Source organism: Spermophilus citellus, assembly GCF_964194105.1.
Source record: "Spermophilus citellus genome assembly, chromosome: 19".
NCBI lineage: Eukaryota > Metazoa > Chordata > Mammalia > Rodentia > Sciuridae > Spermophilus > Spermophilus citellus.
In genome coordinates, this window is record NC_138201.1 from 2,487,760 (window position 1) to 2,504,370 (window position 16,611).

The window sequence follows — 16,611 nt, forward strand, 5'->3', positions numbered from 1 at the left end:
AATATTTATTTTATGTGACTATGAGCTGGGGATCCATAACCTGATAAAACATGTAAATATCTCTGCCCTCATTGGAGCTGGCTCCACTTGGTTACGAAGGGCCAGGTACATGCCATCTTCTCCCTGCAGGCGGTCCCTCACCCTCGTGGTCCACTATGGCCAGATCAAACAGCTAATATTAAAAGATGGGTGTACCACGTGACATTTCTCCTTAAACCTCATTGGCAAATGAGGTTCACTCCTGGAAAACTGGGAAATATTGTGTGTGGCATTGTACCTAAATAAAATCAGGAGGGAACAGGAAAATGAGGACTATGGGTGGGCATCCATAATCTGAAAATATGCAATCTGAAACTTTTGGGGCACTGACATGATGTCATGAGTGGACAATCCACAAGACCTCTCGGGATAGATGCCGGTCAAAACGCAGGTGCAGTAAAGATATTGTACAAAATTGCATTCCGGTTCTGTGTGTAAAGTGTTCATGAAGCAGACATAGATGGCACGTTTAGATTTGGGTCCCCTCCCCAAGATATCTCATTATGCATCTGCACATATTCTAACATTCAAAGCTTCTGAAATCCAAAACACTTCTGGACTTAAACATTTTGGATAAAGGACACTCAGGCTTTGATTATGTGAACCATAGATCTTAGGATGAGATTTTATCATCTTGGTTCAGAAGTACCGATGCTTTCTAAAGTGTCACCGAAGGCAGCCAGGGTGGCCCAGGGCCTATCACACTGGCCTTTCTGAATGCTCTTGGTCATCAGAGCTCCAGGTAGGATTAGACCCAGATGCAGAATATCATCCAAACACTGTGTCCCTTCTTCAGTTTATAGGATGGTTCCTTGTATTTGTTCTGAGACTTACCTTCTATCAGCTTTCCCAGCTGTAGTGTAAAGGGAGCTGCTTTACCCTAGTAGTGGCACCCAGAGACCCAGGCCACCTCTTACTGGGTGTCCCCAGGTCCAGACACTCCCTGCATCAGTACATCCCTATGACGGGCATGGCTGCTAATGCTCCTTACCCAGCAGAGGAGCACCTCACCTGATGATCAGAGCACGGTTCCTCTGTCCGTCCTCCTTCCCTCCCTCCCTCCCTCCCTCCCTCCCTTCCTTCCTTCCTTCTTCAGGGGCACTTGTCCACTGATCCACACCCTATTTTGAATTTTATTTAGAGATAGGGTCTCAGTGAGTTGCTTACCACTTCCCCGTTGCTGAGGCTGGCTTTGAACTTGGGATCCTCCTGCCTCAGCCTCCCCAGCTGCTGGGATTACAGGCGAGCCCTGGGAAGTCTGATTCTTTAAGGTGGAATGGGCACTTTCCTGAGAAAGTGGGATTGTGTGGGGGCAGGTGTGGGTAATGTGGGCTTGCCCTAAGTCCTGCCTGCTCTTGGTAAGGTTGCCTCCTAGGCCCTAAAGGTGCACCTGTTTCCTGCTCTTTAAAACAGAATTTGCACTTTCCTCTGGATTTCAACACAGTCGCAAACCTTGCCCCTTGGTGGGTATGCCCTAGACATGCAGCCCTCGATGGGAACCTGAAGCCTTTGGATCTTCTCCAGGCTGTTACAATGTTTCCTGGCTGCCCCAGGACTTGGGTCATGATCCCAGCAGGGGTAGAGGGGCTTTCTGCAGTTACAAGGTTTCTCCTGATCATTGCACTCATGCAGAATTCTGTCATTAGGTTGTCCCAGTTGGGATTTTATTTTTAAATGCTCTTTGAAGTAATATCGCAGGTGGGGCATCTTGCCATGCTGTAGCAACACATGTACCTCGCGGAGGAGAGCTTTTACAAAGCCCTTTAAAACACAGCAGCCGATGAGAACCAGATTCCGTAGTTGGACAGAAGAATTTGAGAGTGTGGTCTAGCAGAAAGAAGCTTGATTTGGAAGACAGAAGACCTGGGCGTGGGGCACGGTGTTCTCCCTGACTGTCCTTTATAGCAGCGTGTCATTTGGAGTGTGGAGAACACCAAGTCGCAGTGGGCTGGGGTGGACACAGTCATGGCCATAAGGTGGGGGAGGACAGAGTCCATGTCCCTGGCTTAGAGCAGCTCTTGGTGAGACATTGGCATCGTCCTTGGTTGGAGTGCAGAGACGTGGAAAACTGGGGAAGTGACAATCACCAACTTAACATGCAAAAGTAACAAGGATGAAAGCCACCTAGAAGAGCTCGTGTGTTAGAGAGGGCACTCCACATGGCTGATCCTCCCTGCTGCTTCCTGGTTTGTCAGGCAAGCCCCCACGTGCATTTTAATTTTATTTATACATTTTATATTGGTGCGTGTGTGTGTGTGTGTGTGTGTGTGTGTGTGTATGTGTGTGTGTGTGTGTGTGTATATATATATATATATATATATATATATATATATATATATCCCGGTACAAATGTATTACACTCACCAACGTGCACAGAAATGATGACATAAATGTAAAGAAATGTTCTCAGGTTTCTTCCTGCACCCCAGGGTACCTTCTTCTTTTCTCCTAGTGCTGGGGAGGGAGCCCAGGGCCTCATGCCTGCTGGGCCAGTGCCCTCCCACTGAGTCGCAGCCACACCCCCACCCCAGAGTGTCATGTTTTGATTCCTCCTTCAGACACTATTGATACATTGGAAGTCTATTAAGACACCTTGATTTGGGTGTAATCATCCATTGAGACTCTTACTTGGACCCACTGATGGTCCCGGTGACGAACAGAGAGAGTCTCTAATAGACACGAGAGTCTCTAATCTCTAGTTTGTATTGACTAGTTGGGGTCTTGGTGTCGGAAAGTAAAGATTTCAAATTTCAACCTCCATATGACTGGTGGTTCCTAGTTTTTAGAATCTTTTTCTCTTTTATACAATGAAAGGTAGGACGCTGCTGAGATGGGAGCACCGTTCAGTTCAGGCACCGTGATGGTGATGTCCCAAATGCGTAGGGGCACCTGTGTCAGAGAGCATGCAGATGTTGGTTGAAGGGGGAAAGGGGAGCAAGATGTGCTATCTTTTCCAAGCCCTTTTATATTCTCTTTATCAGAAAAACAGAGTATGTATCATGTGAGCTGGTAACGTTTCCAGAAAAAGTGGAATCTTGGCAGATTTTTATTTATTTTCATGTCATTTAAAACCCAAGTTTGGGGTTGGAGATGTAGCTTGGTGGTGGCCTGCTTGCCTAGCATGTGCAAGACCTTGAGTTCAGTCTCCGGGAGTCACAGACACACACACACACACACACACACACACACACACACACGTGGAATAAAACCCAGGTTTGGTGAGTCCAGGTGCCCTGAAGTTCTCAGGGTTCGACAGTAGTCTGTGGTACCAGGTCCCTCCACCGGCTCATGCTCCCAGCTGTTGTAAATCCCACAATGAGGGATGATGGTGTCTCCTATTGGTGCTTGCTTCCTCTATCCATGTTGGAAGAGTCACCCTGAATCACCATGGTGGGGACAGTGTGGTACTGAGCACTCTGAAATGGACACCAAGACCGTGATTTTAAAAACCACATCCATCACGAACTTGATTCCTCCTGTGGAAGCACTTTCGAAACCTTCAGACTGGGTTTTCTCTGGCAGAGCAGACTGGTTGGGGGTATTTCCATAGATCCTGCCATGGGTTCCTGGGCTTATGATACAGTAGCTGTGCCGTAACTGCCAAGATCCGCGGGCAGCGTCTGGAGGGATGTTCTTGACTGATTCTGCAGCCCTGTTGGCAGGAGTGAGTGTGCTTCTTACTCCTTCCTGTCTACTCAGCAAGTTTACTTATGCAGAGGGCTCCAGGTGCTGGCCAGCCCACGGAGGCTGAACACTTCGGGTGCAGGACTGAGAGCCTCCGGGCTGCAGAATTGGAGATGTGGGCTGGTGTCTCAATGCTCCTGCCAGACAGATCTGGGATCTTGGACGTTTTGCTGTTAGTTTCTACCCAAGGCTGCTTACCAGATAAGATGCAGAGAATTTGTAGATAAGATGCCTCACCTGAACTGAAATCAGAATTCTGCAGGAATGGAACTGGGAGATTTAATTTTAGACACAGCTCTCAGCCAAGGAGGACGTTGCAGCCTTTTGTCCTTGGGAACCCCTGTGGCTTAGCCTTCCTTGGACAGCCTTCCTACCAGGGCCTGAGGTTGCTGCGCCTTCTGGTGCCCTGCACTGTGTGTGTAAGAGCCTGTGCCCTGTGCCTTCCTGGTCATGAGCACAGCGTGCCCCCGTGTGTGCCGAGGCTGGTTGGCGCTCTGTCAACCCAATGCTACTGTGGTTACTTTAACTGGGGGAAATGCTGGGATTCCTACTTTAGGGCTCATGAGAAATTGCAGCTGAAATCACCTCCTTCCTTCATCCCTGCAAAGCTTTGTCAAGTTCTCAGAATTAAACAGGGATCATCTGACCTTTAAAAGGCATGTCTTCCATGGTCCAAGCCTTTTTTTTTTAATTGCTTCCTCTATCAAAAAGAAGTAGCATGTTCATGGCTTAATATAATTTTTACCACTAATTTTTCCAGTCACTGTGCTAAGCTTTTTATATCTACTACAAAGCTAAGTCCTCACCACAGTGCCGAGGGGCCAGTGTACTGTAAAGCTCTTGATTAATAAGGAAAACCCAAGTGCAGAGAGACAGGCGGACAGGGCCTCTGTCATAGTCAGCAGTGGAAGGGCCGTGCCCTGCCCAGGGGGTCGAGGAGGGGGACACAGGAGAGGCCCCACCCTTCCTTCCCACAGCCTCTCTGGGTTTAGTGACCAGATTCCTGACACGGAGAATTGTGACGTGGAGACCAAAGCAGACTTACGTGGTGAATGAAGGGTATTGGCACACGTCAGGTGAGGGGTGATCAGGGAAGCCGGGGTTTGGGGCACTGTGGAATTTCTGATAGGTTGAGGTTGTTGATAAAGGCAGTGGAATAAATTATTTGGATTTAGGAATATGCCAGCTTATTCAGAAGCCCTGTCCAATATTCCTATACCATCGCAGAGAAGCAGGAGGCATTGAAGTCTAAAAACCTACACTCAGCAGTAGAGGCAGGAACTCGGTGGCGCTCAGTGGCCACTCCTGGACTCTGCTGCTCTCCAGCCACTGTGCTGAGCCCTTTGCTTTAGCCAGTTAGCTCACGTGACCCTGCAGTGCACTCGGGAGGTGGGTTTTAGAGAAGACCAGAGAGGTTAAGTGGCTCATGGAAAGCAGCACCGCTCAGCATTGAGTGGGCTGGAATTTGAGCCTTGGAGTCCTCCTCGGGTCAGCGTGGAGCAGGTCCCGTTCTCAGGGGAGGTGCACGTCCCGCTGCAGCGACTCAGGGAAGTGCCACCAAGGGCCTTTGCCTCTGGGCCCAGCTTTGGTTTCTGAAGGCGAGACGTATACCTTCCCACGTGGAACCAGATCAGAGCCAGTCATCAAGGTAATTGACTTGAGTTTCAGGCATCTCAGAATTAGGCAACCAAGGTTTAGAACGTGAGATTAGCAGCCAGGTATTCCCAGCACCTGGCTGAAACTGTCTGTTGAATAAATGACCTTTACATAATCTGATTAAGAGGAATCAGACTCATGGAATTAGGATTATCGAGGCAGGGTTCAGATTCATGGGCCCCAGATGGGTTCAGTTCACTCAGAATCAAATGCACTCGGACATCTGTCCTTGTGTGTCATCAGAAGCTTCGGCATCAGCATCCTCGTCACCTGGAACAGCCTCAGCTAAACCACGGCTTGGCTTTGAGTTTAAAGCACCGGGCTCATTCGTCCCTCTGGTGTGATGATGCGCAGATGTCCTCATGAGATGTCCTCATGTCTGTCTGTGAGGTGACAATGATAGATTCAGTTATCTCTATAAGATGGAGAGCAACCACCTTGCAGGGTGTGTGTGTGTGTGTGTGTGTGTGTGTGTGTGTGTGTGTGCAGTGAACTGACTAATGCTTCTTTGGCACTTTTTTAAATCCTGAAAAATTTGTCAACACTGTCAATTAGCTGAGCTACAAAATATATTTGCTATATTTTCTTTCATAGAGTTTCCATATATTTGTACGGGCTCTTGCTTAGATGTGCATCTTTCCTCTGCGGAGAATATTTGAGAACGGGTTTTAAGTAACATTGTTGACTTTCAAGTATGCAGCCTTAATATGGTTTGTAACTAGCAATTTTAATTTGTCTCCAGAATGCTCTACTGTTAATTGAAAGGATTTTCCTCCCGGTATCACAGCCAATGACTTGTCCTGGGCAGCTAATTAGTGCGATTATTCCACAGCTGCATTTGCTACCACACAAAGGTTTGCTCCTGTTTCTGTCAAAAGGATCAGCCTCCCTGGGAATGCTAGGACCTGACAGGCTTTGAATAGTAAGACTACTTTTTTATTTTTTTATTTTTTTGATTTTTAAATACCTCTCCCTTCTTTTCTCAGCTTAGGAGAGTACACTGAGCTTTGAACATGTACATACTCAACGGAGGGAAAATACATTTTCTTCTGATGCTCTTTTGGTAGGGCCTCAGCCAGTGACTGGGTTATTTTAAGTGAGCCTGGGAGCATTCTTATGGTGCAGAAGGGTGCCTGATATTAAAGTAATAAACATAGTTGTGGCTTAGGAAGGCAGGGAAGGAAAGACGGTATAAATCTTTGGGATGCTACAGACTTCCAGGAAAACAGTGTATTGGCCACAATCCCCTTGTCCCCTCTGTGATGGATCCAAGGTCCTTTCTTCCTCCAAATGACGATGTTGGTCTTCACATTCTTAAATCCGTGTCTAGTGACATGTATTCTGCCACTGAACAAGATATTATGGCTTAATGGTTTAGAGGATAAAAATTAAAAGGAAAATAAATTGACCTGCAGTCCCCGTCTCAGCCTGGTCACCATGACTGTCCGTCACATTCCTGGCGGTCACTGTGTGTGTGTGTGCGCGCGCACAAGCACACGTCATGGTTCCTCTAGATCAGGGTGCCCATGCACGCCTGAGTCCTGCTTTCTGATTTACTCTTTATCACATGTATTTCCTACTTTGCTTTGTAGTTAGGCAGTTTTTTTAAAAATAAGCCGTGTTTTTTTGACTTCATGTGTTAGGGTTTACTCATCCTCGGATTCCAGGGCACATCTAGGCAATTTGGCAGAGTGTGCCTTTGTAAGGAGCTCTATAGTGTCAGCTTCCCATTTATTTAAGGAAAACTGTCTTTCGACGAGCTCCCTGACTCTAATTGAAGGAGCAATGGTGGGTGGAGCTTCTGGATGGCCTTTGGTCCTTTCCTTGAAGGTTTGTAGTGTTCACCAGCAATGGCCCCCAGAACAATATCCGCACACTTTTTCTTGTGGTGAACATTTAAAACTTTGGCTCTTACCTCAAGGGCTGTTTCCAACTGTGTTTCTAACCTTATCACGTCGCCTAGATTCAGTCCCATCAGCAAATGTTCCCGCACTCTCTGTGAACGCCGCAGGAGGTAGCTCGGCAGGACCCCGTCACCATCGGCCGGCCTGCTTGTCCTGTGGTGTAAATTCGCAAACTGGGGGTAGCACATCTACCGTGACATTTTTCGGGACACCTGCTCACCCTGCAGCACGTTCTGCCTCCTGCGGAGTCTGAAACTTCGGCCTTTGTGACTTCCCAGGGGGTCAGTGATGTCGAGGCCTCAGCCGGCCCTTGGTGAGAAGGCGAAGGCAGTGCTGGGGTTTGTACCCAGTCAGGGAAGAGCCAGCACAGACGTGTCCCCAGACAAGCTGACCTGAGGTGAATAGTCACTCCCACGTTTCCCAAGTTTTATACGAATTGCCTGAAACCGGGGTCTTGGAATCCTGTCGTAAGGAATAAATAGTTAGATTTCCCACATGACGGTGACAGCAACAGTAGACGTTCAGGGGGGCAGTGCTCCAGGGACCCATTGAACCAAGGGATTTGTGTGTGTTGTTTTATTTAATCCCATAAAGTCCCCAGGAGGCAGGGCCTGGAGTATGAACGATGAAGTGGACGTGAGCAGGCAAAGTACAGCCCCTGCAGGACGGCCAGTGCCCTCTGCTCCGATGCACCCTCTACTCCAGGGGCAGTCACTAAGGCGGAGATGGGTGTGACCACTCGTCAGTGTCACAGAGCTGTCAAGGCAAGGCAGCTACAGACCCAAAGTGGGAAACTTGGGGTGGGGTCTTTAATTGTTAGGACAGAATTTAACATGGTAAATAATTTCAACTCAGGGAGCCTTGGACCATTAGTAGCAGGACACACAGAGCACGCAAAGCAGCGGACACACCAAGAAAGAGCAGAAGAAAAGGGGCCCCGAGGAAGCTGTGACAAGAACGGGGCTCGTCTCCTGCTCCCTTGTCCACTTGGGGTCAAGCTCAGGGGTGACGTTCTCGTCTACCTGCTTCTTTCATTAACTATCAGAGAGCTGTTTCCCCACGATAAAGCTCACCTTTCCTTGAATAGTTCCTTCTTAGTAAACATGTTAGACATCCTCAAGGTATTTTGAAGGCATCTCTGAGTAGTTGGCTAGATTCTATTATTTAAAAAAGCAAAGCAAGCAATTTGTGTCTGAATCTGGGGTCTGGGGTGCCATCAAGATGCATGGCTCCTTGGAAATGCATATGGCGGCACTATATTTGGTGGAATGAAGGGTGTGCGGTAAAAAATGTCAAAAAAAAAATTAATCAGCTCCATAGAAATGCCTAGATGCAATCAAGCCGACTTATTTTAATTCGACTACTGATGACTCAAATCCTGTCACCTCTTGATTTTCAATTATGTGGAGTACCGTCGTGTAGGACTTGATTATATTCGCGCAGGCAGGCTCATTTTGTAGTGTGGTGCCATTTAGGACACCCCAAAATGCAAACAAAGGGTCTCATTAGGAAACTAAGTGCCGTGTGCCTTTTGGTCTCCCCACAGCAGTTCTGCGGAGCATCCCGGGGCCTCCAAGCCTCCGATAAGCTCGTCCAGTATGACATCACGCATCTTGCTACGCCAGCAGCTCATGCGTGAACAGATGCAGGAGCAGGAGCGCAGAGAGCAGCAGCAAAAGCTGCAGGCGGCCCAGTTCCTGCAGCAGAGAGTGCCCGCGAGCCAGACACCAGCCATCAACGTCAGCGCGCCCACAGCCCTTCCCTCTGCCACCCAGGTGCCCATGGAAGTCCTCAAGGTACGTGCGTGTCATGCTTGTGGAGGGACCCAGACCTCCTCCTTTTTCCGTTTTCTGGATTTTTCACTTCTCAGTTTTTATCCGATCATCAAAGTGGTACTTGTAAGTGTCACCTCTGAGGGTTCCGACATGCCTTTGTCTTTCAAAAGAAGGGTGACACTGACTGGGACCCTCCATAGGCAGCATTCCAGCAGGAGTCCCAGGTAGGAGCAGGTGTTCCTTAGAAGAACCTCCTCCCAGTCTTTCTTTGGGGAAAGTTTCAAAACCTAAAAGTTATCTGAACCGGGTATCATCTAATAACTTGCCCAGGCTCCTTCTTGTTAGATACGGACGTTCTACGGCATACTGCAGTCTTCTTTTTCATTTAGTCATGTTCGTTGCCTGTCGAAACTCTTAGGAAGGGTCTGCGGGTCCAAAGTGGTGGGTGAGCTTTCGGCTCCATAATAGCCAGGCTGTGTAATCCTTTTACTGAACTGAGTCCTCTGCTTTGGGTCTCTTTGATTTCTTGCTAGAGTAGAGACGGCAGGAGCTCGTTAGCCTCATTCTGTCGGGGACATAGAGCTTCCTAATTACTCAGGAAAGTCCTAACAAGTCTAAGAATACTTTGCATCTCCCATGTGTCTTCCACCTCCCATGGGGAGACACCCCTCGCTTCATGATAAACATTTCAATTTTTAGGATGATGGGTTCAGGGAAAGTTAAACGGAAAACCGGCAGCGGAACTTCCTTACTTTCTAATTTTTACCTCCCCCCCATTCACCTAATTGATTCTTTCTGAAGAGTCCCAAGTGTTCCTGTTCAACAAACAATGTGAACTTTACGCACCAGTGATTCACTGTTGGTCTTTGGGTTCATTCCTGGGAGCAGAAGCAGCAATCTCTATGTTTAAAGTTTACTCTTAAAGCAAACAGAGCGATGATGTGGTGTAATCAGGAAGTCACAGGTGATCCTTCCCAAGAGGGACCGAAAGGATTCTTCAACAACAACTTTAAAGTCTGTTTATTTTTTATTTGCAGAGTCTTTTAAAATGCTGTGACAGTAGTGGAATTTACTTTTTCTTTTCTTTTTCTTTTTTTTTTTGTGTGTGAATTTCTTGATAGAGAAGTCAACTGAAACTTTCTTAGGGCCCAAAGGATCCAAACTGCTTCCCATGGAATTTTAAGAATTTTGCTGAGATGTGATTGACATTCTGGATATTGTCACCACAAGGGATATTTCACTTTTCTTGTCAAGTAAAAAAATAAGGTTTTTGCTCTGGAATTGATTATGCCATGAATTTTAAGTTCTGCTTGGATGAAAACTGACACTCTTAAGGTTTTATAGATATAAGATTTATGTGGTTTCATGTTTGCAAGAATCACAGTTGTTCTATGCATATCTTAGGGTATTTAAACTAACAAGAATTAAATAGCAACGAGATATGGAGAAATATGTCCATTTTATTCATTATGATCTACTTTTTTTTTAAATTTGAAGAGCAAATAGGAGAGGAAATGAAGTGAATTTGAGCTCATTGTGGTTTATAGCCAATTTGAAGGTTCTGTTTGATGCTGTATTAAAATATATCACATTGAAGTCCGTTTTCCTATCACGACCTTTGCTTGTGATACAGGAGAAATTTGCCCAAATACAAGTGTATGGAAACACCACTTCCATATCATTTAAAAAGGTGACATTTTTAAGTGTTTAAGATGTGATTTTGCAAAACTATTCTGCATTAAATAAATGTAAATAATCTGCCCATTTTTCCCTTCACGATGCTGTGTCCTGGCCGTCCTGGGTTGAGCTGTGAGCCCCTATTCAGAGTTTGTGAATGTCACAAACACAAAGAAACGGTGAAAACTGGGACACATCGTATGACCAAAAAATGAGCAATTGATGAATTTGATTTCATGCTGAATAGATTTTATTTCTACTTAAATTTTGTGTTTTTAAGACTTTGATATATGAACTGGTGAAGTGTGTCATATAAATGAAAACAGAAAGTCCTTGGTTTTACCAGCTGGGTGGTTTGTTTAGCTGTTTAGATGAGTTTTAATGCCGTTAAGCGAAGGGCAGAATAGAAAGATGTGATTGCATCCATGTAAGGTGATGTCCTATGAAAGGCAAGTCGCATTTCCATGTAGAATTTCCCTGTACGTGATTGCTTCAGACGCTAAAGTCTCAGTGCTTTGTAGAAGTAGTTTATGTATCTTCAACAGCTCTGTGTGTGTGTGAAAATACTGAGATATTTATTATAGAAATACACATGTGGGAAATCTGGGCTTTTATCTTCCCTTTTATAGTTAAGTCAGCACAATTTTGTGAAGCCAACGACTGAAAGCAAAACCATAATGTGCTGAATCTTGGGCCATTCTCTGTGAGTATGCGACATAGGTACCACTGAGTACCATATTCTCAGGGTGAAGTCTGAGCAAACTGTTCCTTCACGTCTAAAGGTTTAAACTGCTTCTCTGTGAGCTCCATATGAGCAGATGGATGTGCTCTACACACTTCAGCGTCTGGTCCCATCTCTCTGATTTTGAACCTGGGGGGAGAGAGGTTGTAGTGCACTTGTCCCAGATGCCTGCAGTTACTGGCATTCTGCAGTTGGTGGGATGAGGTCGGAGTTTTTAAGAGCCAAGTTAGGGTTTTCAGGTTAGTGCCTTGCTTTAGCAGAGTTTTACTGAAATTAGGAAGCTCGTTGAATTGTGTTGAAAAATTGTCTCTGGTGACTCGCAGGGATTCCCACGGGAGGTTGGAAATTCACATCACTCATTTCTCCGCACCTGATCAGGTTTCATTTCTGTGAAGCTTTGCAGGGTCAGCATCTGGCCTCTGTATCGACCCGTTTGCTTGTGGATTAATTCCTCCTATTGGCTTTTATGTCGGGTGACGTGGAATGATGAGTCTTGTGGCTGTGTATCTGGTTAGTGGAGATGTTCCCTGGCTTGCTTAAGAACAGGCGTACCCAACTGGTAACTGATTTAAGTGTGCGTCTTTACCATACATGAACCGCCGTGTGGAATGCGGAATGCGTTTTTCACAGTAGTGAGCGTTCCCATATGTCAAATTGTGGATTAACACAAAACATTATTAGGGACTGTTAAGAGTCATGTTTTTTTTTTTTTTAAGTTGTTGATGGACAGAATGCCTTTATTTTATTTGTTTATTTTTATGTGGTGCTGAGGATCGAACCCAGTGCCTCACACATGCTGGGCAAGCGCTCTGCCGCTGAGCTACAGCCCCAGCCCCGAGACATGGTTTCTTAAGGGCTTTGTGGGCACGGCACTGGTACAAACTTGAGGATTGAAATTTGATGCATCGTCTTTCAAACAACAACAGGATAACCAAGGACGGATTTTGGGACATATCAGGCCTCACAGCTAAGGATGCCTCCTGGTCCTGACCCCCAGGTATCGTTCACCTGGGGGTTTGCTCCTGTCTGTGGCAGCTCCCTGCCTTGGATGGACCCTGGAAGTCCTGGTCGCCTGATCTAGTGATGACAGGTCATCGAGGTTTCTTTCCCCAACACGCAGCCGGGCAGGTCGGAGCTCAAACACACGAGCGATAGTGTGCAGACATTTCTCTGTTCAGAAATTCACAGGGAAAACCGGGCTCCCTCCCACTTTCTCTCCTTCTTTCCTTCTTCTCCTCCATCATTCCTTTTCTTCCTCTTTCCATCTTTCTTTCTGCTTTTGAATTCAAGAATTCAGAGTCCTAATATTCTCTGTGGAGTAGGTTGTACATTGTTTTTTTTTTTTCTGTTCTCTTTCAGAGAAAGGTTATATAAATTAAAAAAATATAAATATATACTTTTGTTACTTTAGAGTGTTTTATTATAAGTGAAGTACCTTATTGTTACATTTTCACTCTTTTCTGAGTCATCTCAGGAATTGGGCACCTGTCTCTGTTTCTGCTTGTCAAGGGAAGGAGTGCTTTTTGCCAGGACTCTGTGCCGGGTTAACTCAATCCGTGTGGGCATCTGGTTGGTGGCTGCATCCTTAACAATGTAACCCTCTGAACAGCGTTTAGTGAGTTGGAATGGAAGTCCCACTTCTTATCACCTTGTTGTACAATGCTGTATGTCCTTGAGGTTTCTCCAGGGAGGGAAAAGTCAATTACTATATTACTGCTCTTTCTCCATGAATCATGAAACTCGCCTGGAATAGTTTTCCAGGCGTGACTCAGTTTGTAGGTAGAGTGCAGAAACAAGGGAGAGGGCATATGGAATTATGTGGGCTGAGGGGTTCAGGGCTGGTGGAAGGAGGCTCTCCCACCCCCACGGGTGGACTTTGCTGAAGGTTTATTTAGCCTGGGATACAGGAGCCGGGCAGCCTCTCTGACTGCAGGAAGCAGGAACAGATGGGGCGTGTCTCAGATCAGCTTGCCTTGGTCCCCGAGTCAGGGGACCCATGGTGGAGGCGCTGTCCAGATCTGAGATTTCTTCTGGTACCGTATTCACTTCTGGGCCCAGTCATTGCAATGGATCTGTCAACCTCCACCTCAGGGGGTGTCTGTGACCTCTGGTGTCCTTTGTTTCTGAATCCAGTGCAGTGTCCACAAGGCTGTGTCCTCAGAGAAAGGGACTCAGTCTCCGGGTTCCACACACAGCTCTTCCTCTCCCAGAGACCCCGTTTCCCTGCAGGGTCTTTGGCTTGTTCAAGGTCACCTACGAAGTAATTTCCTTTTTTCTTTGAGTCACTGTTTTTCTTTTTAGTAGTTGCAGGTGGTACTTGTTAACTTTTAAAGGTACAAACAGCAGAGGAATAACCCTGCCGAAGTACCCTCAGCCCGCCAGGCTGGGCAGGCCCCTCGCCGTGTCCTGAGAGCAGCTTGGCCGTTGTGGTGCACAGTGCACCCTGCCTGCTCTGCACCCTCTGGCCCTGCATCTCACAGCTTAGGGATCCCCGGGGCACAGCTGCCCTTCGGTGGTGAAGTCAGACTGAATACAGGCCGAGAAGGGCAAGGTGCTTGGTCAGTGCTTACTGATCAGTGTTGGGCTTGGCCTTTCCGTGATGCTTTTAATGACCGGTAATGAAACGCTGGCGGGATGAAGTCCTCTGGCTTGAGCTTTCAGGCTGTCTCCACTTGAAAGAGCAGGCCAGGAGGAGCAAATGCTTACAGCAGAGCAGTGGACCTCACTAAGCCGGCGGATTGTCCCCGGTTTTCTGAAAACATTGGGATACCAATTGCATTTTCATTTGGTGATATTGTAGTAAATGGGGAGGATTTCTCCCTGCGTGACTGTGACCACAATGCCATTGTTTATGTGGCTGAGGGTTGGGACAGAGCTGTCATTGGATTTTACCAGGCTGTGGATGGGCCGGCTGTGCTTCGTGACCCCTAGCCACACAGCCACTTGCCTTGAGTTATGCGGGTCTTCACCGTCGTCATCGCCGAACTCCTGTTACCTGACAGGAGGCAGATACTGGCCACTCGTCACTCCCCCTGTTGGAGGAAGCCATACGAACTGCACCGTCTTCTGTCTCCTGTGCAGTTCTCAGAATTCCCTGTTCCTGGAGGTGAGGGTGGTATCACAAGATTACCAGGGTCTGGGACCCCGAGCGCGGGCAGAGGCGGGGGTACCTGGGAGCCATCTTTTTTTATGATACATAGAGCATGCATCCTCAGCAGGGACAGGAGGTTCCCCCCACGAAGAGGAACTGGCTCTTGGAGGGCACACAGGTCATGCGTACTGCAGTAGCCCGTGACCCTGGTCAGCCATGGTTTATGACGGGGAGGTTAAGACTTCGTGGATGTGACTGTGAAACACAGGCGGTGAGGAGACCCATGTCTGCGAAGGCTCCTGGGGCGGGTGCTGATGGGGAGAAGGTTGGGATCCGTCCTGTAGAGTGAGCAGCAGCTGTTTCTCCTCCTCCGGGCACTCCTGTGATGTGACCCCCACCTTCTGCCTGGGCTGGGTCTCCCAGGACAGGGGCTGCCGCTGCAGTCACACCCAGCACAGGCCAGCAGTATGACTCAATTAATGCACCCCTGGTTGGGAGGGAGGTGCCGGCACCGCCACCTCAGATAGGGGAGCTGGCACAGAGACGCTCAGTAGCTCACCAGACGTCACCAGAGGAAAAGGAGACCTCAGGACCCGAGCTGGCCCCAGAGCTCCGTGGCCACCAGCGTGGCTCCTCTCTGAGAGGGAATGGTCTGAGGAACTTCAGGGGAGACCATGGCGAGCCTCCGTCTCTCCAGCGGCAGGAGCCTTGGCACATAGCACATGCTTATTACCTTCAGCTGTGTCTTTAGACCTGCTGCACCCTACTGGATAGGTGGGAGGAGCCCGGCCTCCACGTGGGGACCTGGGGTGTACAGAGGTCAGGTCACATGTTGGGCTCCACACCCTGCTCTGTCCACTGTCTGTACACTCAGCTGGCTCCTGGGACTTCTGCAGAGCTCAAGGACCATGCTAGACAATTCTGAATAACCACTGGTGACAAAGGCCTCAGAGAAGCAGGAGGCTGGAGAGAAACTTCCGGGGAGTCCCTGGAGCTTAATGGAAAGATACATGAGTTTAGGCCTTTGGGATTAGAAAGGGCTGCTCTGTTGAATGGTTAAAGGAGTCTCCACAGTAAGCCAGAGGAAAGACCTGGCTGTGCTTTCTCCTGGATGGAGAGCCCGCCTGGCCACACTGACCACGATGGTGAGTTTTGATCTGTTGATAGTCATCACTGTGGGTTGAGGAGCACTTTCAAGCCAGGCGCAGTGACCCACACTTGCAATCCCAGCGGCTCAGGAGGGTGAGGCAGGAGGATCACGAGTTCAAAGCCAGCCTCAGCAAAAGCGAGATGCTAAGCAACTCAGTGAGACCCTGTCTCTAAATAAAATACAAAATGGGACTGGGGAGGTGGCTCAGTGGTCGAGTGCCCCCTGAGTTTGATCTCTGGTACCAAAAAAAAAAAAAAGGATTTACAGTCAAGGTTTTTATGATGGAGGCTGACAGTCCCAAGTCAGGATCACTTACGTTCTAACAAACTCCATGGCTCAGCTTATCGTGATCCATACGCTTTACCTTCTATGTATTCTGAAATATTTTATGTTCTGAAATATTTCACAGACTCACATGCTTCTTTAAATAGGAATTCCCGGAGTTGAGGCTGTAGTTCAGTGCCTGCCTTGTATGTGTGAGGCACTGGGTTCAATCCTCAGCGCCACATAAAAATAAATAAAGATGCTGTGTGTTCATCTACAACTAAATAAACATTAAAAAAATAGGAAACCCCTCCTGAAGTTATGACTGTGTTTTTAGTGTTTCTGCCCCCTCTTCGACCTTCAGGATCAGGGCTTTTGCTGCATTTTAACACTTAAAACTGGAACGTCACTTCTATTTGCTTTGAAGTGAATATCACCGTGACAAGGTCAGAGTCTCCTTCATTCATGTCATCTATGTAGTCCCAACCATGGAAGAAAGGGCTTAGATTTGAAAGACTGGGTTTTGAACGAGAGCGATTGTGGATATGTGCAGATTCTAAACGTAACTTGGCCCTACCCAGGTGGGTGGCTGGGTCTGTGCTAAAAATACACGGACCAATGCAGTGGCT

General features: G+C 47.5%; 1 protein-coding gene across 12 annotated transcripts in view; it reads left to right on the top strand.

Annotated features, from left to right (window-relative positions):
• The window catches only part of MITF (melanocyte inducing transcription factor), a gene marked incomplete at its 5' end in the record, with an annotated part of 183,013 nt that overhangs the window by 97,724 nt on the left and 68,678 nt on the right, over window positions 1–16,611 (top strand). For 7 of the 12 annotated variants that reach the window (XM_081275937.1, XM_081275947.1, XM_081275940.1 and 4 more), the window contains one exon: window positions 8,830–9,079. The exons of 1 other annotated variant lie outside the window; for it this stretch is intronic. In XM_081275937.1, the coding sequence (XP_081132063.1) occupies window positions 8,830–9,079 (250 nt within the window). Of the gene's footprint in view, window positions 1–8,829; window positions 9,080–16,611 lie in introns of those variants that run through there. 4 more of the 12 variants (XM_081275936.1, XM_081275941.1, XM_081275943.1 and 1 more) reach the window with 2 other exon arrangements.